The sequence below is a fragment of the Pyrus communis genome, chromosome 4 (assembly GCF_041283825.1).
Source record: "Pyrus communis isolate YQ-2024b chromosome 4, ASM4128382v1, whole genome shotgun sequence".
NCBI classification, from domain to species: domain Eukaryota; kingdom Viridiplantae; phylum Streptophyta; class Magnoliopsida; order Rosales; family Rosaceae; genus Pyrus; species Pyrus communis.
Genome location: NC_142568.1, coordinates 21,993,686 through 22,018,789, shown reverse-complemented (window position 1 = coordinate 22,018,789; position 25,104 = coordinate 21,993,686). Strand labels below are relative to the sequence as shown.

Here is a 25,104-nt window from a genome sequence, read left to right as displayed (position 1 = left end):
TTTTGCGAGTGGTTCTTCTGTAGCCTTTATTATTGATTAACACGAGTTTATGATAACATAGTTAAAAATGATTAAGTTTATTGACACGTGTCAATCAATGAGTGCAGAATATTTAAACTCTCTCTAAACTAGTAAAGTGCTAGTTTCCATATGAATATATTCAATTTTCTAGGCTAACGTACGATAAAATCACATTGCCTTTGTCTTGCTGTGTTTACGGTTTTTTTTTTTTTTTTTTTTGTACTGTAATTATTTATTTTTACCATGCTCTTTGTTTCTTCTTTTGGACTAGCTTATATGGAAGTTTTTCCATTAATGCATCCCTTCTTTATTTAATCTCACTGTTAAGAATCTTAAGATTTCTCTAATCCTTTCTTAATCTTGTCTTAGATGTCTCTTACCCAATGTTTGGTCTTGTGACTGATCATGTGCCACCTTCACTGCATACCGATTAACGTTTGGTTTAGTAGTAATTATCTGCTCTTGATCGGAGGTCTAGACTCACTGGAGGCAAGAACGATATATACTTGTGATTGTTGAGCAGGGGCGGAGCCACCAAGGGATTAGGGTAGTCCCAGGCTTCTGTGAAAGGTGTATGAAATCAACTAGTGACCCCAAGTTTTTATTTGCAAAGGTGTGAAACTCATGGAAGAAGATGCAACAAACGACATCGTTAGGCTGCTTTGGTTTTGAATTTGTTTGACTGTTTAATGAAACGATCAGTTTGGTAGGGGAGTTTTTAGAAGAGATGTGGAATTTTAAAGGGAGTTTTAACGAAAAGTCCGCGATGCTGTTCACTTTAACGAAAAACCACATTTTTACACTAAAAAGTCAATCTTGTTACTATTCACTTTACCCTTTATTTTGTCTTTATCATTAAAATTCAAAGTTTTCAAACTCTTTTCATTAGTTTTCCTAATTTTAAATGGAAAAAGCAACCCCACTACTGATTTGATTCTCTTATCTAACGGTACTATACACACTATAATTTTCTAACGCAACCCACCTTCTTCCTTATTTGCAGACCTCTTCCCCTATTCCTTCTTTTTCTACTTCTTTGTACTTTCTTTAGCCTTCCACAGTCTACCTCTTACTTGGTTGTCTGGGTTTGTACATATTTTTCCTCTTAGTATTGAATTTAATAGAGTTTTTCAGTTTTGTGAAGATTACACAAATTACATATATTAAGATGTTATGAATTCAACTTTCACACATATGCATATAAATGTATGTAGGTATGTATATTTGTGAAAGGCCCCTCCTCACTCAGAATTCTAGCTCCACCACTGTTACTGAGAAAAGTAAAGCCAGTTAAGGCTTATTTAACGTGATATGATATTGATCTGATATCAATCACCCAAATTGATTTCTTTCCTTTCATATTAGCGTGACATGTGTATTGTGTTTATCCGATATCAATAAATCCGTCCACAATTATTGAATTTTTTACAATGATGAGAGACTTTGATAATTAGATGTGGCTACCCTAAGAAAATGATTTATGCACAACTTTTTCCCTTTTGCTCACTCCTGTTTATTTATTATGTCTCTTGCTTCTCATTCGATTATTGGTACTGGTGAATTATTCGATGGTGGCCAAGGAAGGCAAAATGAGTCTGTCCAGCCCCCGGAAGGATAGATTGTCGTGGCGAAGCAACTAGCTGGCCCCCTTTTAAAAACAATCCAAAATTCATAATGAGAAATGATTATTTATGCACACATATTTTCCATAATAAGAAATGATTTATGCACACCTATTTTCACGTCGTGCGCATCCTATTTTCTTTCTAGCTATGAGAATGAAAGATCAAAATAAGAGAGTGGCAGAAGATGAAAATGAGTTTATAGAAATCACTCCCTACTAAAAGTAAATAAAGGTGCGCACGGAAAGAAAAAGAGTGTGAAAATACAATTAATCAATTGTAGTGCGATAACTTTGTTATAGGTTTATGACCCTTTGTAAAACTTAAGGAAATAATGTATCTTCCACGGCATATTCATATAGTTATTTTTGTGTTGGTTATCATGTGTAACAGAAACCAGCATGCATTTCAGCTATTGTGTTTGTGTGGGTAAAATTAAAGAAAAACTAATGATTTTGCTTGAAAACTTTGAGTTTTAACGAAAACGATAAAATAAAGGGTAAAATGAATAGTAGCAGTATTCATTTTTTAGTAGAAAAATATGATTTTTCGTTAAAATGAACAATACCGAAACCCTTTAGTTAAAGTTCCTAAAATTAACGCATGCGTTGCCAAAAGTGATTAGGATTAAGGGCCAAGTTGCACCCAGTAAAAAGTAAAACTAAAGAATTGTAATGAATTTAATAAGATAGACATGCCCCAAACAGGCCTGTTTGATGAATAGGTTATAAAAACCTGGTAAAACACTTTTGTTTGTCGACTCAGAGAGATCAAAATTTTAGATTACTTTTTATAAATCACATAATATGATGGTTGATGATTAGAATTTTTAAACTATTAAAAAATAAGTCCAATTTTTATCTGTCAGAGAAAATTTTTAGTGTGTCGAGAATAAAGCCAGATACCACAAATGTCATATAACAAGTGGTTGAATTACTTGTTTTTATTCAATCCCTTATATAATGACACAATGTTCTCGGCACATAAAAATCTCTCCATTCACCATATCATGTGATCTACAAAAAAATAATTTAAAATTTTTATCTCCCTAATTAATTTAATCCTAATTATGTGTAAAGTTTATCTCTCTCTCTCTCTCTCTCTCTCTCATTTCTTTATTACTCGTGTTTAGCTCTGTCTTATTCTTCCATTGTAATCCGTCAGTCTTGTTTTCATTTGTCTCTCCATCATTTTCTCTTTAGTTCTTTTTTTCTTTTCGATTAACTTTTTGCATTAGAAAAATTAACACCATATTCTTTTGAGAAAACAAATTTTAAATTATTCTAAGTTATGATGAGGACATAAATTATCGGTAGCACTACAAATTAGTGGTGTTTCTGTTTACGATTTCATGTTCAATATCTATGAATGACTAGTTAGATATTTATAATTATGTCGGTCTTACGGTTAGCTCAATCCTAACACGGAAATATTGAATTACAAAAATGATGAGGATCGGACTTTGACTCAGCTTAAGAGTCACGCAAAATGTTTTGACCAACTAACCTAACACATATTTACTATAAAAATAACACCATTGTACGCAAAATTAGGTATGAAATATTAACAGCTTTTTAGCCAAAATGATCATTAAGATTGACATAACTCCTCACTTTGGTCGTTGAGATTAAAAATCGATAGAAGTCGTTCTTGAGTTTGTCCATCGTAAATCATTTTGGTCATTCCGTGAAAAAAACTCGATTATATTGCCGGTATTTTTGTCCAATCAACCCTCACTTGCTTTTTCATTTAACAGAGATTAATCAAGGAATTACCAAAATGATTGACAGTGGACAAACTTCAGGACCACTTCTATCGATTTTCAATGTCAGAAACTAAAATGAGGAGTTATACCAACTCATGAAACATTTTGGCTAAAATGCCAAAATTAGTTTAATGTTTCTTTTTTTCCTAGAATTTAAGTTGAGGCAGGAATCAATGTCATTGATTGAACTTTTGAATGGAAATGTAGATTAATTTAGACGGCACAGGCCAAGACCATACTAATTGACTTAATTACGAGATGCTAATTTAGTTGACTTTACCCAAAGTTGGTCTAGTGTGATCACTGTAATGATTATTAGGCTTTGGTTTGTAGAAAAATGACAAGGAAATCACCAAATTCCTTCTGGTAATCATGAAACTACAAGAAAATTTAAGGAGCCGCCTTTCTTCACACGAATACACATAACTTACATGTACCATTAAGAGCAATGCTAACGTCAGTCATCTCGCACAATACACATGAGCTGATTTTGGCAATTGTATATGTGAGCTGATTTTGACTGTTGATATACACAGAGTTCATAAATCCGTCAATTGTAAATCAACAACTAAAAGTAGCATTCTTCTTAGAAGTGTTTGTCAATTTGAAACACTTCTCGTTAAATCTATATATAGTCCCATCACGCATTTTGGTATATGTAAATGTGGAAGAAAAAAAAAATTGGAATCAAAATTAATGCTAAAGATTTTCTTTTTAAAAAATTTAATATTATTAAGGAGAGGAGAGAGTTTATACAACCAAATCCGCAATCCCATCCAATCTTGACGGTTTCAAAAGTTGGGATCCAATTTAATCCGCTAAATGATTGAACCAACCAAAATCGGATTGGATTGGACCGGACCAAATCGGTCGGGTTTTATTGGAAATCAAACACCCTTACTGGATCTTCATACCGTAAGTCATACCTCTCAAAAACCCACCCAAATTGTTCATCAAATGATACATTGGATTATTGGAAGCTTCACTAAACCAAATCCATCAACTTTTAGACTCAAACCTATTATATCATTTGTATATTAAAATGAGGGAGGTTCACTCCCTAATTCACGTCGACCGCTCACCCGGACCAGAAATATCGAACATCGAGCACATACGCTGATACATACGAATTTGTATTGCCGGAAAGAATGAATACAAGATGTTTCTTCAGTTCAACTATATTTCAGCTAACAGTAACAAGTCAATGGACCAAAAGCACGTCACTGTGTAATCTACAACCTTTTGTTTATGCCTCTTTACGAAAGCACGGTTTAAATCTTACACTGTGACGGTGAACAAGTAGAGTTTTAGGACGACAGACAGAGCCAACTGCAGTAGAAAGATCCCGGCTACAATCAAGAACCACCTTTCACCTGCTGATACGATGTGGGCGCGAAGGTTAACTGCGACAAAGGTGGCAGACATAACCCCAGCTACGCCTGCAATTACCCATCTAAAAATTTCCAAAGGCACAACTGAGAGGCACTGCAACCAAACAGAGTAGGAATGTCAGCTATCTATTACCATCCAACTCAATGGGAGATATTTTTTGCATTTCAGCATTCAAACAGAAACTCGCAACACAACTATGGAACTGCTGTAGCGCTTATTAAAAACTTGGCCCGTAACGAAACAAGGATAAATAAATAAGATGCCAAAACTGAGTCTTAACTAAAACATTTTGTTTCTAAAACTGTTAGAACTACAATCATTAGGAAAGCTTCTCCAGGATTATGACAAAGCTAGCGAAAGACCATTTGATATAGCTTGAGACCACAGGCATAAGCTTTCGAAAAAGGGTTCAATTCGAATCTTCCACACCCAAAACATCTTTTTGGCAATAGATATAATGAAAAGACTATGTTCAAAAACCACTGACTTACCAATGCTGGAATGAAGACAAACAGGGAGTAGCCATAGAGACAAAACAGCTGAACGAGACCTGATGGTGCCGAGAAGTATTTGAGAATTACATACAGTACAAGAGGAACAATAGTGACATAGCCATAGAACAATCCTGCAGACCACTGGACCACATTAATGTCATATTCCCAATCTTTACTCTTGATCTTGTGCGCTACATATGTCACAAAAGTGCCAATGGCAGCTGCTACAAATATAAGGGTAGTGCATATCCAGAAAGGTCCATACCTGCACAGCATTTGAAGTTAAGAGCAGACGACAGGTGTCTCACAATATAGATAATATTACTGAATAAACACTTGCAAATCTAAAATAGAATGATATAAAATATAACATCAAGATACGGTGGAGAATTTTATTCAATGCAGTTCTGAAGCCAAGTTTCACATTACTAAAATTGTTATTGAATACAAGTATATGTATGGTGCCAGCAACAAATCCAGCATCAGCGGAATTTGCAGACTATGCTTATACCATCACTGTGCCGTTAGACCTTGACTTGTTAATTGGCATGATTCTACTAATTATAGAACAGTTCGGACATGTTTCAATATTTTTTCTAATTTAAAGAATAATTATTGTAATTTTAGTTAAGTTACCAAACGAAAACTTACAAATCAGGGCTGTTCGATGTTTTCTCATTGAAGGTTCCACTGAATGGAAGGAGTGAATCTTTAATCCTCTCTAGAACATCTGATGTGTCAACATCAAAGTATTGCTTGTAAGAAGCTACAGAGAATATCCGTAGCCAACCACCTTGCTGGGGTTCATCAGAACCAGATACAGGTTTAGAAAATGTGTCTGTATCAAGAGAGAAAACATGGATATTAGACCATAGTATGACACGACAACAAATGACAGTCATAGAAAACAGAATTTAAATTAGTCAAATAATATTCTGGAACATTTACAGCCAGTGGTTTTAACACTCCGTATGAATAATAGAACTCACTTTTATGTTACATTTAACAACTATTGGGTATAGTAATACCAGATATACAAAATGAGGAGGCGAAGCAGATTTCAGTCTTGCTTGCTAAATTACCATAAGCATGTGATGCAGTTTAAAGAACGAAATCATAACTTCAACCACATTTGTTTTGGAATCTTGTTGACTTTCAAGGGTACACCTAAAAACTATTACTGCTACTGCAGATCTGTTTTTCCCTATGGCCGATCAAACCCAGTCGAGTCTCACAAATGTCATGAGCACTTTGATCTCATCAAATCCAACTGGTCAACCTCCCATGCATTTGCTTCCTTGATTCATATACACTTAATCATTAACATATTGCTAGCGTTTTAAAAGCATAATCAAATGAACAAAGTTCTCTCACCGTTTTCCATTAGATCTAGACTCACTTGAAAAATAGGTCCATACTTAAAGAACTACAACGAAAAAAGCATGAAGTTTTATCATCCTTCATGATCAATGATCACCTCAAAGACTTTAAACTTATGTTTAAAAGCCTTTAGGTATTCAATCTGAAGATTGTATTCACCGGAAAGTCACATATCAAAGCAAAACATGATTCACAAATTCCATTAGTAGAAGTAGAACTTGTGTGTACCATCAGCATCACTAGGAGGGAGGGCACCACGAGCGATCTTCCCTTGTGTCTCGGATGGAGGAAATGTCTCAAGGGTTGAATCTGCAGAATTTACAAAACATACATTTCATAAACGAAAAAAAGATAGGATCTTGAAGCTAGAAACCTAAAACCTATCATTGAGCTGGAAGTTACTTACATTAAACTCAACTAACCAGAAGTTAATTCCTTTGAATATACAAATCAATGAATCCCTTTAGCAATATAGACTTCAGTTGAAAATTTAACCTAAACAAAAGCTGTTTGATTGCCAAGAAAATTAGAATTCCATTTCTCTAATTCTATTCCTGCATCAATTCCCAACAGCTAAACAAAATGCTAAAAACACAAAGCCGCAAAGATTTGCAGCTGATTATCCCGAATCTAATCTGGTTTCGCATTATTTTCCTTCCAATTTTCGCGCCAACCAAACAGAAGGTACTTAAATTCCACAAAGCAATCACTAATTTCCAGAACTCAAAAGTAGAAACACGAATCGTACCTTGGAATTTCACGGTGAGGTGGCCTGGATCTGGAACCGCCTGCAAAATTATCCGCCACCATTTAAACATATATACATATATATATATATATATATCCGTAATTTCACGGAATTGAGAAATTGAATATTCAACTTACAGCAGGAACAGATCCGGAGACGTTTTGGTTGTCAATGGTGGTATAATTTCCGGACATCATCTTGCCCTCTCTCTGTTTCTTCTTCTTCTTCCTGGTTGCGTCCGCTCTCTCGCTTCAGATGAGATCTCTCGTCTTGGCGAGTTGGAGACGGAGTAGCGCGTGGTTTTTATTTTTTTATTTTTTTTATTGCTTTTATTTTACTCAGTATTTTTCTCACATGAAATATGAAATTGGTGAGGTGAAATACGAAAATAAATAACAAAAAGTGGATTTTAGCCGTCATAATACTACGGCCTCGTCGTATTTTTCTTTACTTCTTAGAAAAAAGTAATACATTAGATTCTCGACAAAGACAAATTTCAACTATTTTTGTCTTCAAACCCAGGATTTTCGCTGCATATTCGTTAAACGAATTTTAACAACTTGAGCTGGATGCCCTAGCCAACATAACAACACCTTAAGGTTGCATACAATATCAGGTACATGAATAAATATTCTTAACAAATTGAGTTTCATCATACTTATATAAATATAATTTTTCGTACGAATTTCTTGTATATATTTTTATTCTTGCAATTTTCTTTTTAGTTAGAGATTTTAAGACATTCTTATTAATTTGTATTTCTTTGTTCGTAAGTTCAATTCTCCCAATTTCAGTATCGCTTGTATACAAAATTAAAAACTATTATTTCTGATGTCCTCTTCCTTTTGACTCTTATTATTCTTATGTCATTTTCACTTGTTTTTTTAAACAAAATAGTTAGGTAACTAATAAAAACTGACATTACCCATCTCAAAAACCTTAAAATTTGAGCAACGTTTGATGGTAGCTGCCATGTTCACGTATAGATTGAAAACTGGATTTTTAGAGACGTGTCTAGAACGTGGGACGGTACAACATATGTTATTGTAAAAGTAGAGGAAAGTTTTTTTTAAAGAAAAATTAATGAAAATGGCTTGAAAATTTTGAGTTTTAACGATAAGGACAAAATAAAAGGTAAAGTGAATAGTATCAGGTTTGACTTTTTAATGTAAAAATGTGATCTTTCATTAAAGTAAATAATACCGCGAACTTTTCGTTAAAACTCATTTTTTTTAAGTGCCTTTCTACTAGTAAAATGACATATAGAATATACGCCTATGTTCCTGACGCAATGAAAATCTCTCAGATTTCTGTCAACCAACCTCAATATTGAACATAATTCACAAATAAAATTACTATCGGTAATCACATTTACTAGGGTAATAAATCAATATTTTTGCAGATCAAAAATTCTGAGCTACATTATTTCCCTGATTAAAAGTTTCACCCTAAGAACTAAGCTCCAACAGATTGACAAGGCCACCATCTTTGAAGCAAGGCCGGAACCATCATTCTCCTCTAACAAACAAAACCTCTTTATTAAAAAAATACGAGCTCCTATCCGCAAATTAGTACCCCGAATTCAAAGAGTACATCTGTTTCAAATATTCAGATAAAGACTCCCACACAATTTACATGTGAATTCTGCAAATTCCTGTCGACGCAACTGCAATCAAGCACTTTTTAGTCTGCCCCTTGTGAGCAATAGAGACCTTCTGATTGAAAGTAGAAGAACCCAAGTAGCGGCGGAGATCTTTTCCTTGATCATCAGAAGCAATGCCGAGCTGAGGACGGTCTTCAAGATCTGAGCATGCAAACCCTTGAAGAAGCCGAAAATCCCTTCCCTTTTCCATATGGCACATAGAACTGCTGGAATCGTTTTGCTGGACTTTGGCTGGGGGTTTTCTCCATCATCTTCGTCAGCAGCTTGGATCATGACCTTACACCTGCAGGAAGTACATATTTCAACTGATTCCATAGGCCAAGCTTGTAAATGAGATAGTTTTGAGAGCGATTATGTACCTGATGGCGGGGTAGGTCAGAACAGTGGCAACAGTCTTTGAGACTGCACCTAAAACAAATGCTGTGAAGGCAGAAAGGGCTTCTGGAGAAGAATCCTTGCCCATTTTATTCTTCCTTTTCAGGAGTCTGAGTTTTAGCTGATCGAACACTGTATACTGAAGTACGTAACACTTTTCAGTTTCAACCTCAATTATCATCTTAATATATTTTGAGTGAAGGTAATAAGATGCAGTAAAACTTAAATTGTAGAAAACAGAATCAGTAATTTCAGATAAAAAATGCCAAGACAACTACCTGAATTGCAGGGTTCGCGGTCAGCAACAGGGAGATTCCGAGACCATCAAATGCATCAATCCAGCTGCCCTCTGTAAGAGTCTTCCACAAGCCTTTGGATTTTCCAAAGGCACTTGTCTGCATCCTTGACGAGGCTGTATCCAACGGCTAGACAGCAGTAAAACAGACAGTCATTACAAAAATCCATAATCTTCCAATTCTTCATTCACAGTCAGAATAGAACCAATAGACAGCAGTAAAACAGACAGTCATTACAAAAATCCATAATCTTCCAATTCTTCATTCACAGTCAGAATAGAACCAAAAGAACGGAGGACTTTACGCAAAATGTTCACCTGAGTTGCAATGGCAGTGCAAGCTCCAGCAGCAGCAGCAAGAACTAAGTTTGCTCTCGTCCCTATCGATTTAACCCCACTTGTTTCCACATAGAGTCTTTTGAAGTAGCTATACCCATAAAAATAAACAAACTGAGAAATGAAGGATTGCAGGTTTTTTGTTTCAAGACCCTGATACAGTGAAAGAACCTGACGTGTGGATATCGCCTCCCAAAACACATCCGAAAGGTTCCTATACAAGCCGTTCATCAAAGAAATTAGTGAGCTATATACCATAAAATTATATGATTGCTGACTCAAACAATATACATTACCACAAAAGCTATTTTCCGCTAGCGGTAGAGAAAATAATAAATGAACCCGATAGAATCACAGTGAACTATACAAAAACAAAGAAAAAGAAAAGCTTCATATATGCACATATGATCACCGCATAAAATTCCAAGTGCGAAAGTCTTAACAGTTGGGTTGCAACATTCTGGCACTAACCAGACAATCTCGGATACCTGCCGATAAGAACTTACCTTCAACTCAAATGTCACTGTGGCGGTCACGGTATCCCAACCAACACTGGCATGTGTTTTTTAACTTTTGAACATGGCAGTGCTCGATTGACTTGGGATACTACGCCACAGTGGCATCCCGCTTAATTTATCATTTTCCAATCTCCAAACTTTGTAGAATACATTTTTATTTATGATAAAAACCTTAACAATTTGAGACCAGACGCAAATTAAAAACCCGAAAACGATAGCTGAATTGCATTTAAAGTTAGCAAGTTACCACCTTGAGATAAAATCCGATACGACTCGCAACCCAATTTTATTTATCCCATACAACTTCCAAAATCCATCTCAATTATCTGCTAATCTAAAAGATTATTCACAAATCACCTACCGACATATCAATCCTAAACAGTAGATACCACCTACCGACACACAAATTCTCACCAAAAACAAATAATTACGCACAATTAAGCTGGAAAACCAATCACAAAACCATGATGGAAAGAAATAACCGACCCAGATGAAAAAATGGTTACCTGTATTTGGCCCGGTCATTGCCTCGAACTTCGGCTTGGTACCTGGTTTTGCAGGTGTCGAGCGGGTACAGCAGGGTGGTGCTGACGAGTGATCCAACGGCTCCTGACGTCGCCTCCGATATAGATTCCAGATCAAGATCAAGACCCATCCTCTCTGAATTTTTATTTTATTTTATTTTAATTTTTTGGTAAACCGGGACGTCAGATATAAAAATATGTGTATATTTATATAGGTGTTGAGTATGGTAGGTTCCGATGTGGAGGAGTAGGAAGAGAAGTGACGGAAGCGTAGAGGTGGATCGATACGGTGTCGTTTAGTTAGGATTTGGAAGAACTTTGGTTGTTGTGAACGTGTTTTTTCTTGGTCGTGGTCCGCCACCGGCTGTATTTTCCCACGCTGACAACCACATTTCTCACCGACTTATGTCACTTTCCATAACAGCATCGTAAATGTCCAATATGCCCCTAACATGTGGAGATTTTTCAATGTACTCCAATAACGAGCATTTTCTACTTATATTATAATAACACGTGATGTACTGATTTGTGTTTTTTTTTTTTTTTTCCAAGCTGGTACATGAAAAAATCTCTCTTAATATGAACTTCATTAATGCCAAGGGTGCCCATTTGTTAATTTTCTAGGAATTTGGAGTTGTTATATAATGAAAATGAGGAATGCTAAGGATATTCTCTCAATATGGAACACTCCATAAATTTTTTGTCACCTCATATTTTTGACATAATATTTTATAATGTTAGCACGTGAATTAATGATAAATTGTAAGATGATAGAATTCATGGAGAGTCACTTTTGAAAGCGTCCCATTAGCACTTCTCAATGAAAAATGTGTTGGAACTTGGAGTGTAATATTATACATGTACATATTTATTCTTTAAAAAATACTTCTATTTGTTTACGAGTCTTAATGATTAAATAGATAATGGGTCTAATTTGGAAGGGTCATATGAGTTGTGACGTTATAATGACAGTAAATCTGTTTCATATCAGTTCTCTTAATTTTAGAATTGAAATAAAAAGGCTGTGTTTGGTACGTGAGAAAGAATTCATAATAAATGATTTCCCATGTGTACTTTGGAGGTCTCTTGGTTGGTAACGATGGGAAAATGGATAGAAAATACTACTTTTTGGGGACATATCATAAATGGGCATTTTTTGTGGAAGTTTTAACGAAACACTTCTAGTATTGTTCACTTTTAACGAAAATGACATTTTTACTCTAAAAAGTCACTCCTGATACTATTCACTTACAACACCTTTTTGTCATTTTAATTAAAATTCAAAATTTTCAAGTCATTTTTATTAGTTTCTCTTTTTTTTTTTTCTTTTTTTTTTAATGTCAATGAAGACATATTTGTCATAAAAATTGACAATCAATGCATATTTTGGAGGAAGGAAAATGAATACCAAGGAGGAGGGAGGCTGAATTCTTGTATGAATGTGTGAGTTCAAAATCTCGTCGGTGTCACATTCCAGACCAGCTCTGTCATAGCATGATATTTTTCACTTTGGGCCCCGACCATGCCTTCACGGTTTTGTTTATGAGAACTCACGAGAAACTTCCCAGTAGGTCACACATCCTGAGATTGCTCTAACATCTAATATAACAAAATCTATCATTTGACAAAAAAAAAAAACTATTTTTCATGCCTAGACTTACCAAACATGGAAAAGGCAACAACTTCCCATTACCAAGCTTTTTCCCTCGCATATACCAAACGTAGTCTAAGAAATAAGAACTAGGGATGGGTGTAGAGTAAGAATTTAAACCAACAAACTTTTTGAAGAAAAGTAAGAGGTTGTTGTCGCCTAAATTTAGAGAGAGAGAGAGAAATGGGGCGTAGAGAAAATATGAAGAAAGGCTTAAGGAATTTTGATATGTGATTCCTGACACTTAGTGTCTTTATTATATAGTAATAAGGTTTTTTTTTTTTTTTTTTAATCACAAATAAACTCTGAAATTTATTTTTACTATCAAAATGGTCATTGAAATTGAAAATCAATCAATGTAGTCCCTAAAAATAGGTGTCACAAATCAATGTAGTCTTTTTGTTACAATTCTGTTATAAGTTTTTTTTTTCTTCTCACAAATAGTCCTTGAAATTGATCCGTGACATCAAAATGGTCCCTGAAATTGACCTGCGACATCAAAATGGTCCTTGAAATTAAAAATCGATCAATGTAGTCTCGCAAATCAATGTAGTAATTTCGTCACAATTTTGTCAAAAATTATGTTATGTGCTGATGTAACACATAAGTCTAATTAAATTTAAAAAATTACAAATAGGTTTAATAATTTAATAGTTAATAAAAAGTTGTGAACCCAAAAACTCAGTCATGCAATCACCTCCAATCCCAGTCCACATTCCTCTACCTCTTTCGCTGTCTATTCTTTAAAAAAAATATCAATACACTCGTCTTTACACACGTCTACATTTAGGCGATCAACATCCTCACAACCTTAATATTGGAGAGTTTGTTTGGCGCTTTCCTGGTGGTCTGCCATGAGATAATGAGGTTATAATCGAAATGCATCTATTGTTGGTTGAAAATTATTTTCAAACCTCTTCTTAGGCCTTAGTTAAGTCTTGTGTCATTGAGAATTTATGAAATGGATCTTTATTTGGAGTAGGTCCTACTATAAGAAAAAAAATTATATTGTGCAAAAAGGTATTTAGACAAATTTTTTAATTAATTATTAAATCCACATCAACACATAACAATTTTTTTTACAAAATTATGATGGAATGATCATATTGATTTGCAACACCTATTTTCAAGGATTACATTCATCAATTTTATGGATCATCTTGATGGTGTGGGTCAATTTCAGGATCATTTGTGATAAAAACCCGTAAATCTTGTGGGGCTCATTTATGTGCCGCATCAATGTTTAATAGAATTTTTAACATAATTGTAACAAAATGACCATATTGATTTGTGATACCTATATTCAGGGACTACATTGATTGATTTTCAATTTCATAGACCATTTTGATGATGAGGGTAAATTTGAGGAACCATTTGTGTTAAAAACCTTAGTAATAAATAGATCTCTAATAAAGCCTAATTTATATTTACATAGAATTTACAGAATCACACTATGTTATATATTAATTACAATAAATATTTCATTCATCGAGAAAAGGACATTACAAATACATATCATGAAGAACTCGGCCTTATAACAGTGCTTACAAACTAGATTTAAGATTGGTTAATACTAAAAAGAGATTATCTTTTAAGATCATATTTTATAAATCATATAATATACTAGTTGATGATTGATGATTGTAAATGCTATTACACAGTGAGCTGAATATAAAAACCTAACAACTAATTAACATTTCAACATGTTCATTATTTTGGCGCGATTGTTAATCAAAGCTCGTTTAGGGAACCAGTCAGCTCCATTAAATGACTCGATGAAACGACATATGGACATGCGTACCGCCATATCGAAACTTCTAGGTTTGCTTGGCAAAAACTCAACTCAGCTTGCATAATTACTAATAAGCCACCGTGGCCTATGTGTTTCTGCCGCTAAAATAAAAAAAATAAAAAAATACGATGGCGAAGACGCACTTCTTCCTTTGAAACTTCCGCACACTTCCTCTCTCACGAAGCAGCCGCAGCAACAGCTGCCGCCGCCACCGCCCCCGCCGATCAGCTAGGGCTCTGGTGGGTTTTATCGAATCTTCTCCGACGAAGAAAGAGTTCTCAAAGCCCCCAGCCTAATCCCCATTACTTAGGTAATTTAATATCTTCGTGCCATCGCTTCCATCACAACCCCTCTCTGTGCACTTCCACTTCATCAATACGCCGACGCTCTTCGAATCTACTGGTGTTTGTATTTCTCGATTGATTGAAGTTTCTGCGCCTGAAAAGCGAAGTTATTTACGGTTTTGCCATTGCATCAGTCGCTAGCTTAAGCTAAAAGCTTGATGGAATCTGTGGTTGATTGAAAGAAAGGAAAAGTTTGATTTGTGTTTGCCACTAATCGTTAGAATATTTTCTGGTTTTACCACATCTGTTGATAGTTTTTATTGAGTGATTACGGTTTTGGGTTTTGGTCTGCAGTTTCAATGGCCAAAGTTCCAGCAGGAAACGATCACCCTGTTGGCCAAACCGCAGTCCGAATTGTTGTGGCCGGAGACCATGGCACCGGGAAATCCAGCTTGATTGTGACTGCTGCCACCGAGAACTTCCCGGCAAATGTGCCTCCGGTGCTGCCCCCTACAAGGCTGCCTGAAGATTTCTACCCTGAACGCGTTCCCATCACCATTATCGACACATCATCTCGGTATGAATTCTGTAGTTGACATAGGAAATGATCTGTTTATTCGCTGATGCGGTTTGAAATGTAGATGTTGCATTGTATGTGGGTTTAAAGATTTCTTTTTACATGGTTTTGGTTGTGGTGTCTTCGGAAGGTCTGTTTGGTTGTCCAGAACGGGTTGGAAAGGAAAAGTGAATTACGTCATAAGTTTCCTCTTTTTTTCCGGCCCGAACAAATAAGGGGTTATGTCATATTGGTCGGTCTTTCTTCTGCTGATATCTTTAGTACGATGTTGAATTGCTTTATCTGTTTACTCAATCAGAGCAGAGGATACTAATAAAGTTGCTGAAGAGTTGAAACGGGCTGATGCAGTTGTGCTTACTTATGCATGTAATCAGCCTCAGACACTTGATCGATTGAGTACATTTTGGCTTCCAAAACTTCGTCAACTAGAGGTGTGTGGTTGCTTCTTTTCCTCACTGCACCCATTCATCTCCAAAAGTTTAACACGCGCCTTTTTTGGACAAAAACAAGAAGAAAAAAAAACCTGATGAAAGGAAACCTTAATCTTGACAGTATAATATTCGTTGTGAAAATGAAGCCTAATAATTTCAGTGGTTCGATGATCTGTTTGAAAAGTTGTTTGATATGGAGGCTAATGGAGCAACACTTGTCTTGTAGCATGTACTTATGATGGGAAAATGTCAAATTTATTAATTTAATGAGCAGGTAAAGGTACCTGTTATAGTGGTGGGTTGTAAGCTAGATTTGAGAGATGAGAACCAACAGGTGAGCCTCGAACAAGTGATGTCACCAATAATGCAACAGTTTCGGGAGATTGAAACTTGCATCGAATGTTCAGCATATAAACATATTCAGGTATGCAGTAATGACTCCTATCTTTTCAAGTTTGCTTTTGTTGGTTAGTATATCAACTTTTTGTGAATTTAACGTGCACCATATGATGTGTTGCATTTCTTCATACTTTCCACGCATCTATGAACTACCTGTCTGCAACATTCACTAAAAGTCTAAAATGTCAGTTAAAATGGCTACAAGAACCTAATGCCATCTTTAGTATATCCTGAATTCAATGTATGACTTTGTTGACCAAAACAATAATTCAATTGGTGGCTTTTTGTTGCAAGCAGTGTTGTTATTTTGGCATGGACACTAATTCTTGGACTCCATACAATCAATATCTTTCTGTTTGCAGATTCCGGAGGTTTTTTACTATGCACAAAAAGCTGTGCTTCATCCAACGGGCCCATTATTCGATCAGGAAACACAGACTTTGAAGGACCAATGTGTGCGAGCCTTGAAGCGGATATTCATTCTTTGTGATCATGATAGGGATGGTGCCCTCAGTGATGCAGAGCTGAATGATTTCCAGGTTCTCTTTTTTCTAGTTTGTAGTATTCTGCTTATATTCTTAACTTTTGTTCCAGAGTCCTAGTGTTCTATGTGATTATTTGATATGATCTTATAGCTATATTTTTGAATCTCATAAGCGGAACTCATGGTAATTTATTCTCGAGATTCATGAACAATTCAATGCTTATTCTGAACAGGTTAAATGTTTCAATGCTCCATTACAACCTTCTGAAATTGTGGGTGTTAAGAGGGTCGTGCAAGAAAAATTACCAGAAGGAGTCAATGAACATGGGCTTACATTGACAGGGTTTCTTTTTCTTCATGCACTATTCATAGAGAAGGGACGTCTAGAGACAACGTGGACTGTCCTTAGGAAGTTTGGATACAATAATGATATAAGGCTTGCAGATGAATTAATCCCATCTCTCCCTAAACGAAGTCCTGATCAGGTAACATCAATTGAGTTATGGTTTCGATTCTGTGCTGCAATCAGTGATGAGATGGTTTTATTACTGGCTGATATTGAAGTGAAGTAAAACATTCATTGAGTTTTGAGTAATCATTTTCCCAAGTTTTGTAACTCATTCGTGTTCATTTTACAACTCATTTCTTTATCTTGGTAAAAATTGATTATTCAAGTGCTAGAGTCCTATTTACTAAGTACCTTATAACGACCATTTTGAATCAAGTTGGAGGCCCAGAGCTAGCTTCCTGCTGTTATCTACCTATGCTCGTGTCAACACTGAGCCCTATATTTGATTTTCCATAATCATGCTACTTAAAGTGATCTTTGTGAGATTATTTTGTGAATTATATCCATTGTTCTAAGTATGTGCTACAAGTTTTTAGTTTCCTTTTAGATTTTCTGTAGATGTTTCATGTTGATGTACTTGGTTGTCATGTGGGCAGAGTGTGGAGCTGACAAATGAGGCAATTGAGTTTCTGAAGGCTAACTTTGACTTGTTTGACGGTGATGGTGTATGTATTAGTACTCATCCTTCTTAAATGCTACATTCTCTATTACATTGTTGATTAGTTTTCAATATTTTGTGTCATCAAGGATCTTTGTTGTGATTCACTTTTTATAAAAGTCTCTCTGAAAAAAAAAGAAGAAGATCTTCACCGTAACCTAACCTTACAACCTCTTAGGTGCCTTAGTTGTTCTCCTAGTTCTTATAATCATGAACTTATATGTTCTTTTCACCAGGATGGGGCCCTCCGACCACGTGAACTTGAAGAACTATTTTCTACTGCTCCAGCAAGGTAATTTTTATTTATTAGAATTTTTTCTGTTTCCATTTTTTTTAGTTCATTGCAACTAGTTTGTTTCTTTACCATGAGAGATAATGTTTGCAGTTGTGTTTCCCATGGTTTTTGTTCATATGTAGTTCTGATGTAAGAGCGTTAAAGCTCATGATATTAGAAAATAGAAACTCAAAAGTTTACCTAAATGTTGGTTTTCAGTTAAAAGTTTGGTCAGTAGAAGCTTCATAGTTCATAATGATGTTCAGAGCTTGTAATATTATCAACTTTCTCAATCTAGTTCATTATAATCCCTAGCTTTGAAGATCTTGGCATGTTTTGATTTTTGGCATTTGAAATTTCAGCCCGTTTAGTGAATTTCCATCTAAGGATGCTGTATTTGGAGGGTTATCACTTGATGGATTTTTGTCACAGGTAATATATGCCTATTTCTCTCTCTCTCTCTCTCTCTCTCTCTCTCTCTCTCTCTCTCTCTCTCTCTCTCTGTTTTGGGGCAGGGGAGGATTATGCTCATTGTTCTTGATTCGCATTAAATATTTGTGATTCAACTCTCAATTTATATGTTTGTATGGATTTTTACTTGCATAGACATTCATAGTCATGTTGGCACTTTATTACATGCATTACAAACAGTTGTTTTTCTTTTATGTGCGCAACTAACTTTATGACAAATATGCATATTTTCAGTGGGCCCTCATGACACTCCTAAACCCAGCTTCTACGATGGAGAATCTGATATACATTGGTTATCTTGGTGAGGTTTCATCCGCAATCCGTGTGACTAGGAAGAAGCGTGTAGATCGCAAGAAGCAGCTATCGGAAAGAAATGTTTTCCAATGCTTTGTCTTTGGTCCAAAGAAGGCTGGGAAGTCTGCATTATTGGATTCTTTTCTTGGAAGGTCTGATTCCGATGGTTTCTCCAGTTGACTTTGATTTTGTGAATTAAATTATGCATCATTTATTTACAATAACTGGAACTGCAGGCCATTTTCTGAAACTTATAATCCAACCACTGAGGAGCGTTATGCGGTTAGTGTTGTTGATCAACCTGGGGTAAGTAATACTACATGAAGCGCCTTGTGTCTTGACAATTACATGGAATAAACTTACACTGGCTAGGTTATTGAAGTATTACCTCATCGCCAAATTTTGTTAAATGCATGCTATTTACCCCAAATTTTTACTACTAAGTAATTCTGTATACTTTCAACTATAGTTTGACCGATGAGCTAAATTTTGTGTGAGGTCTATTATTAGTCCTTTCAGTGGTTTGTTTGACTTTTTAGTATATACACAGGGACCCAAGAAAACCCTAGTAATGAGAGAAATTCCTGAAGATGGAGTTGAGAAATTTCTCAGAAATAAAGAGGCTTTGGCTGCATGTGACATAGCTGTGTTTGTTCACGACGGGTAAGCAGAACCCTAAAATGGGTGTTTAATATTTGTTAAATCATGTTACGCTTCTGTTATCTACCATGCTAGTACAATTTGGGTCGTCGTTTCTCTTCTCCTTTGTAAGGTCCAAGTTTCTGTTTCCTGATTTGAAAATTTCATGGGATTTGTCTTTTCCTATTTGGTTTTTATTTGTGAAGCCATAATCTATAATACAAACGGTAAACTTCTGATATTTAAATTGCTGGAAAATTTATCGTTAGACATAAACATGTGAATTGGAAAAAGATCCAAGTTTATAGATATTCATATACGTTTCTGTTTCCAGGATGGCAAAAGCGCCTTGTTGTCAACAAACATAAAAACAGAAAAGTAGATTGTTGACAGTGACTTATATTTGGGAATATTACACGGACATGTTTATTTACCTTTCTCTTTAGCTGCTGCCTGTAGTTGACAATCAATTTTAGGTTGACTCTGAGCATTACTTTGACATGAATACATTTCTTTACTTAATATTTTACTGTTATTTATACCTCTTTAATAGTTGGTGTCTTTTTCCTTGTTAGTTCTGATGAGTCATCCTGGAAGAGAGCAACTGAGTTGCTGGTAGAAGTTGCTAGTCATGGTGAGACTACTGGCTTTGAGGTACCTTGCCTCATTGTTGCAGCTAAAGATGATCTGGTTGCATTCCCATCGGCCATTCAACATTCTACGAGGGTATGTCTATTTAGGCATTGACCTTTCTTTCCTTGCTTATCTTTTTGGAAGTAAAGTGGATTACCTGGTCAATTATTAGTTCTGGTTACAACCATTCGTGCAAGTTTGAACTTTTAAGGTGCGGACCAACTGTTTTCTGTATTCTAATACGTAATCATTATTGTTGTGCCTTTACATTTCTGTTTGCCCTTTATATGTAGTATGCTCAGTGTGTAAACGGTTTAATTGTTCTCTCTCTTTCTCTTCCCGTGCGGGGTTATCCAAAATAGTTGAAAACTTTTTGAAGTTTATTTCGTTGGTATTCAATGCAAGACACATTTTACAATTTTGACAGCATTTCTTTCTTTGGCCGAGTTAAGCGAAGCTTGTGTGGGTTATTGGGCGTGGTGTTTGAAAGTAGTCCTGGTTGTTTTGAGCTTGGCATTCATTCTTTGGATGGCCAATCGAATTGGAGATGCCAGTGCATTCTCTTATCTAACCTCATAATTGACAAATTTTTTTATGTACTCGTGCAGGTTAGCCAGGATATGGGAACAGAGGCTCCTATACCTATCAGCGCAAAGTTGGGTGATTTCAACAATGTGTTTCGTAAAATTGTAACTGCCGCGGAGCACCCTCACCTGAGCATTCCTGAGACTGAGGCTGGAAGGACCCGCAAGCAATACCATAAGATCCTTAACCGATCTCTAATGTTTATTTCAGGTATGATGATCTTTTGAATTTTAATTGTGTCTTTATAAGTTTATACGGTTCTCGTCCTGCTTGATGTCCAACTGAAGTTACTAAGGATATGTGGGCCTAATGGCACATCTGGGGTTCCATGCCGGTGGATGCATGTCTAAAGCTAACGTACTCACTTTTAGGAGAGCAGATTATGTTCGAAATGCATGTATTCAAATGAAATTTTAGTAATAAACAACGAAAGACGCTTGCCTCATCTGTCAGTTTGTTAGGGGGGCCCTTCCTTTCTCACTGATTATAATTTATGCTGTGGGATTTACGTAGTTTGTGTATTCTCTTCGCAGTGGGAGCTGCAGTGGCCATGGTTGGAGTGGCGGCTTACCGAGTCTATGCTGCGAGGAGGAATGCCTCCGGTTAAACAATTAAGGATGAAGTTCCCGTTGAGTTTATCCGTTGCGACCGCTAGTTGCATTACTGCTTCATAAACTCTTGTAATTTTTCATTTCGAGATTAAACCCTTGTAATTAACAACTAGCAAGTGCTATTCTTTTGATCAGTCGGGAATTGTTTGGGTTGTTGTTAGCTTGCGTTGCGAGGGATTGGCGCAAGGTCCACAACTTGTTCGTCACAATGCGTAGAGAGGATTCATATTGAGGTTAGGGAGAAAATGTTGTGTCAAGAGGAAAGAGAGAGTAAAGGGCAAAAAATTGAAAACATTTTGTGCTCTTTAGTTGGTTTATGTATCTTTTTTGATTGTCGATTCATTCAATTTGAAAGCTAAAAATAAATTAGAGTATGTATAGAAAGAAATGAAATGCGCAGAAATGACTTCTCAAACTTGGATAAATCAATGGTGTATGAAATAATAACTTTGGAAAATTATAAAATCTTCTAATTTCAACTCAGTACAGTGTACTATGGTAACCAGCTTGCTAAATAAATAAGATAATTTTTTTTTTAAAATCCTTTAAAACGAAGCTGATGTATAAAATAATAATTGATGAAATATGATATAAAATTCATTAGGAGTTTTATTTTAGGGGGAACTAAAGTCCCTCACAAAACTTTTTTTAATCGAAATATGTCCTCAAATGAATTTTAATAATAAGATGCCTAATGCATGACATAATTAAATAAAACAATTCTTTTGAGCGGATAATGCGTGCATTTGTAGTTGGTGTTTAATCTAAATTTTTTTAGCAATAATTTGGTTGCCGATTTTGGTAAAAAATGCAAGATAAAGTTCTAGCATTTCGAACTGTTTACCTTATAAGCCTGTGTGAGGATAAACTATAATTCATATATGTTCTTCATTTTTTGGATCAAAGTTATCCACACGATTAAGGTAATAGTTTAATTATTTGGAAATTAAGTAAATATGGTACTAATAACATTTTTTCAGCACCGTAATATTATTGTGTGCATATATGTATTAAAAAATATAAATTCCATCACTGTTCCAACGGAAACAAATTTTTAATAAGCTTGTCGTTCTCACTTCATGTATCGTTGTATTCTTTACGATCTTTTAAAAAATTGAATATACATTTATGTTGAAGAACATTCACTTAAGAGTCAAATCTTCTTCTCTCCTCCCATGATTCTTTTTCTTTAAGTTCTCTCACTTTCAATAATAATAATTATGACCGAATTTATTAAGCATCGAACTCGTTATCTATGAGCATATATCTTTTCAAAGAAAAATGAAAATACAAATTTAAACAACGTTTTAAAAAGCTCTCCATACGCGCGTGGGGATGAAATCATACATATAAGCAAATATATCTTCTCCAACGTCCAGCCATGCAAACCTTCCTAATAAAACCCTTTTTCCATATACGTCAAGCCTCTCTCTCTCTCTCTCTCTCTCTCTCTCTCTCTCTCATACAACACCAAATACAAATGCTTTCTCCTTCACCAAATTATGTGAACATGGCTTCCAAGTTTTCTTCCTCCTCCTCCTCCTCCTCCAAACAACGAGTAGTCCCCTTCGTTCTCTATCTATTTATTCTCTCTCTGTTCATCCTATGCCTAATGATCTCGTATAATTTTCGTCCCACCGAGTCGAACAATTCAGCTACCAATCGACATGAACAGGTTATCAAGAACAAAACCGAGAATGCGAACTGGTTTGCTGCCATTTCCAAGCGATTCAAAATCAAGGGCAGAAAAATTAAGGTAGGTTTGGTCAATGTAGATGAACATATTCATCGTCAGCTCCGTGGACTATCAGATGTAGAGGCAGTCTCAGTGGCATTCGAACGCGTAGCTAGGGATCGAAAATGGGAGGCCTATTTTCCCGAATGGGTTGACGAAGACGAGGAGCGGGGGAAACCAAAGTGTCCGGAAATCCCAATTCCTAAGCTGGAGAATTACGAGGGCATCGATGTGGTACTGGCCAAGGTTCCATGTGGAGCAAATAGGACGAGTGACAAGGAAGGGATTAGGGATGTGTTTAGATTACAAGTTAATTTGGTGGTGGCTAATCTAGTGGTGGGGAGAGGGTGGATGAAGCCTGATGCTCATCGGACGGTGTATGTTGTGTTTGTCGGGGCTTGTGGACCGATGGTGGAGATTTTCAGATGTGATGATCGTTTGATGCAGAGAGGGAATTATTGGGTTTATAGGCCTAATATTGTGAGATTGAAACAAAAGGTGCATATGCCTTTTGGATCTTGCCAAATTGCTCCGGGTTATGCAGAAACAGGTACTGATTAACTAACAATTTACTAGTTTAATCACCATTATTAGGTTCGTTACTGTATTCTTTGTTCCACTTTGTTTTGTGAAATTTCAATTCAGTTTATAGCACGGTACCCCTAAACTTTAGTTTGTGCGAATATCCTTTTGCTGTTAGTCACGTCAATTATTCCATCAAAAGTGAGTTATTTTCATCCATTTTATAGCAAAAATGTAAGTTTCAGTCCTTATTTTTCGTCCCAAAATTCAATTATCAAAATTCTAAGTACTACTTTTTTGTGGATGTACCATTGTGATGAAATTGACAATTTGGGGATATTGGCACGAATAGATAGTTAGGGAGGCTCAACAACAAACTGAAAGTTTCGAGGACAAAGTGGAACAATGGCGAAAGTTTAGAGCATTGCTAAAGTCTATCTGACTGATTTTATATATATAAATGTTCACGAATTATTTAGGCTGGTAAATTATTTGAATCTGTTGTTGCAGGCAGAGAAATCTGGAGAAAATACATGTTAGAAACAAGCTCATGGATTCCATACGAGAAGCGTAGACTTGCCTATGTCACAATCCTGCACTCCTCAGAAGCCTATGTGTGTGGTGCAATAGCCCTAGCTCAAAGCATCAGACAAACCAACTCCTCCAAAGACCTAGTCCTCCTTGCAGACGACTCCATCACTCCTAAATCCATCCAAGGCCTAACCGCGGCCGGATGGAATATCAAGCGAATCCAAAGAATCCGAAGCGCATCTGCGCAAAAAGGATCCTACAACGAGTGGAACTACAGCAAACTTCGGGTGTGGCAGCTCACGGAGTATGACAAGGTCATTTTCATCGACGCAGACCTTCTAGTCCTCAAGAACATTGACAGTTTCTTCGTGCACCCGCAACTGTCAGCCGTGGGGAATAGCAAGATGTTGTTCAACTCCGGCTTGATGGTTGTGGAGCCATCGAACTGCATGTTCGAATACCTAATGCGAAAATCGTTCAAAATTGAATCATACAACGGCGGCGATCAGGGTTTTTTGAATGAGATTTTTACTTGGTGGCATAGGTTGCCTTGGAGGCTAAATGCACTAAAATGTTTTAAGGGACCAAATGCTGCCAATCATGAGATGCCTGAGGACCTGTATGCATTACATTACTTGGGGTTCAAGCCTTGGGTGTGTTACAAAGATTATGACTGCAACTGGGAAGGGAATGGCAGCAGCGTCTTCGCGAGCGATTCGGCTCACGAAAAATGGTGGAAAGTGTACGATCAGATGCCAAAGGAGCTGAAATCTTACTGTGGTTTGACGAAGAAGATGGATGAAGATTTGAAGAAGAGGAGAGTGAAAGCAGCTAAGGCTAATTTTTCTGATGGACATTGGAAAATTGAGATTAAGGACCCGAGACAGCATCATTTATATATGTAGTCCGTGCTTTTATTTTGATATAATTTCTTGTGTACTTAATGTAATTCTGTTTGGTGTATTGGCTTCCAATGAACAAGATACAAACAATAACCAATCTCATTGAGAAAATTTTCACTATGACCGGAACACGTGTACGTGGTATACCA

At 36.1% G+C, this 25,104-nt stretch overlaps 4 protein-coding genes across 4 annotated transcripts; 2 read left to right on the top strand and 2 right to left on the bottom strand.

Annotated features, from left to right (window-relative positions):
• Window positions 1-4,520: 4,520 nt before the first annotated feature.
• On the bottom strand, window positions 4,521-7,774 carry LOC137722894 (uncharacterized). The gene is made up of 6 exons (XM_068462008.2): window positions 7,560-7,774; window positions 7,423-7,462; window positions 6,903-6,983; window positions 5,946-6,132; window positions 5,292-5,559; window positions 4,521-4,893 (listed from the first exon to the last, which is right to left on the bottom strand). The coding sequence occupies exons 1-6, from the start codon at window positions 7,617-7,619 to the stop codon at window positions 4,687-4,689; spliced, it is 843 nt and encodes a 280-aa protein (XP_068318109.2). The 5' UTR covers window positions 7,620-7,774; the 3' UTR covers window positions 4,521-4,686.
• Window positions 7,775-8,761: 987 nt separating this feature from the next.
• On the bottom strand, window positions 8,762-11,514 carry LOC137722663 (peroxisomal adenine nucleotide carrier 1). The gene is made up of 5 exons (XM_068461715.2): window positions 11,116-11,514; window positions 10,074-10,305; window positions 9,739-9,885; window positions 9,445-9,599; window positions 8,762-9,368 (listed from the first exon to the last, which is right to left on the bottom strand). The coding sequence occupies exons 1-5, from the start codon at window positions 11,262-11,264 to the stop codon at window positions 9,095-9,097; spliced, it is 957 nt and encodes a 318-aa protein (XP_068317816.2). The 5' UTR covers window positions 11,265-11,514; the 3' UTR covers window positions 8,762-9,094.
• A 2,987-nt stretch (window positions 11,515-14,501) lies between these two features.
• LOC137722805 (mitochondrial Rho GTPase 1) lies at window positions 14,502-21,607 on the top strand. Its single transcript, XM_068461901.2, has 15 exons — window positions 14,502-14,886; window positions 15,215-15,437; window positions 15,736-15,868; window positions 16,143-16,292; window positions 16,630-16,806; window positions 16,985-17,236; window positions 17,697-17,765; window positions 17,995-18,050; window positions 18,395-18,464; window positions 18,738-18,949; window positions 19,034-19,103; window positions 19,348-19,460; window positions 20,012-20,162; window positions 20,678-20,864; window positions 21,188-21,607. Exons 2-15 carry the CDS (start codon window positions 15,220-15,222, stop codon window positions 21,259-21,261), a joined length of 1,932 nt encoding a protein of 643 aa, XP_068318002.2. The 5' UTR covers window positions 14,502-14,886; window positions 15,215-15,219; the 3' UTR covers window positions 21,262-21,607.
• A 1,168-nt stretch (window positions 21,608-22,775) lies between these two features.
• LOC137722162 (putative UDP-glucuronate:xylan alpha-glucuronosyltransferase 4) lies at window positions 22,776-25,014 on the top strand. Its single transcript, XM_068461130.2, has 2 exons — window positions 22,776-23,550; window positions 24,033-25,014. The coding sequence occupies exons 1-2, from the start codon at window positions 22,776-22,778 to the stop codon at window positions 24,956-24,958; spliced, it is 1,701 nt and encodes a 566-aa protein (XP_068317231.2). The 3' UTR covers window positions 24,959-25,014.
• The last annotated feature ends 90 nt before the right edge of the window (window positions 25,015-25,104 follow it).

Coding starts and splice junctions, on each gene's coding strand:
- LOC137722894 (XM_068462008.2), bottom strand. CDS start 7,619: ATGATGTCCGGAAATTATACCACCATTGACAACCAAAACGTCTCCGGA. Junction 7,463..7,559: donor TCTCCGGATCTGTTCCTGCT/GTAAGTTGAATA, acceptor ATAATTTTGCAG/GCGGTTCCAGATCCAGGCCA. Junction 5,560..5,945: donor ACATCGAACAGCCCTGATTT/GTAAGTTTTCGT, acceptor AATGCTGTGCAG/GTATGGACCTTTCTGGATAT.
- LOC137722663 (XM_068461715.2), bottom strand. CDS start 11,264: ATGGGTCTTGATCTTGATCTGGAATCTATATCGGAGGCGACGTCAGGA. Junction 9,600..9,738: donor CCGCGAACCCTGCAATTCAG/GTAGTTGTCTTG, acceptor TACGTACTTCAG/TATACAGTGTTCGATCAGCT. Junction 9,369..9,444: donor CTGACCTACCCCGCCATCAG/GTACATAATCGC, acceptor TACTTCCTGCAG/GTGTAAGGTCATGATCCAAG.
- LOC137722805 (XM_068461901.2), top strand. CDS start 15,220: ATGGCCAAAGTTCCAGCAGGAAACGATCACCCTGTTGGCCAAACCGCA. Junction 16,807..16,984: donor CAGAGCTGAATGATTTCCAG/GTTCTCTTTTTT, acceptor TATTCTGAACAG/GTTAAATGTTTCAATGCTCC. Junction 17,237..17,696: donor CTAAACGAAGTCCTGATCAG/GTAACATCAATT, acceptor TCATGTGGGCAG/AGTGTGGAGCTGACAAATGA.
- LOC137722162 (XM_068461130.2), top strand. CDS start 22,776: ATGGCTTCCAAGTTTTCTTCCTCCTCCTCCTCCTCCTCCAAACAACGA. Junction 23,551..24,032: donor TCCGGGTTATGCAGAAACAG/GTACTGATTAAC, acceptor CTGTTGTTGCAG/GCAGAGAAATCTGGAGAAAA.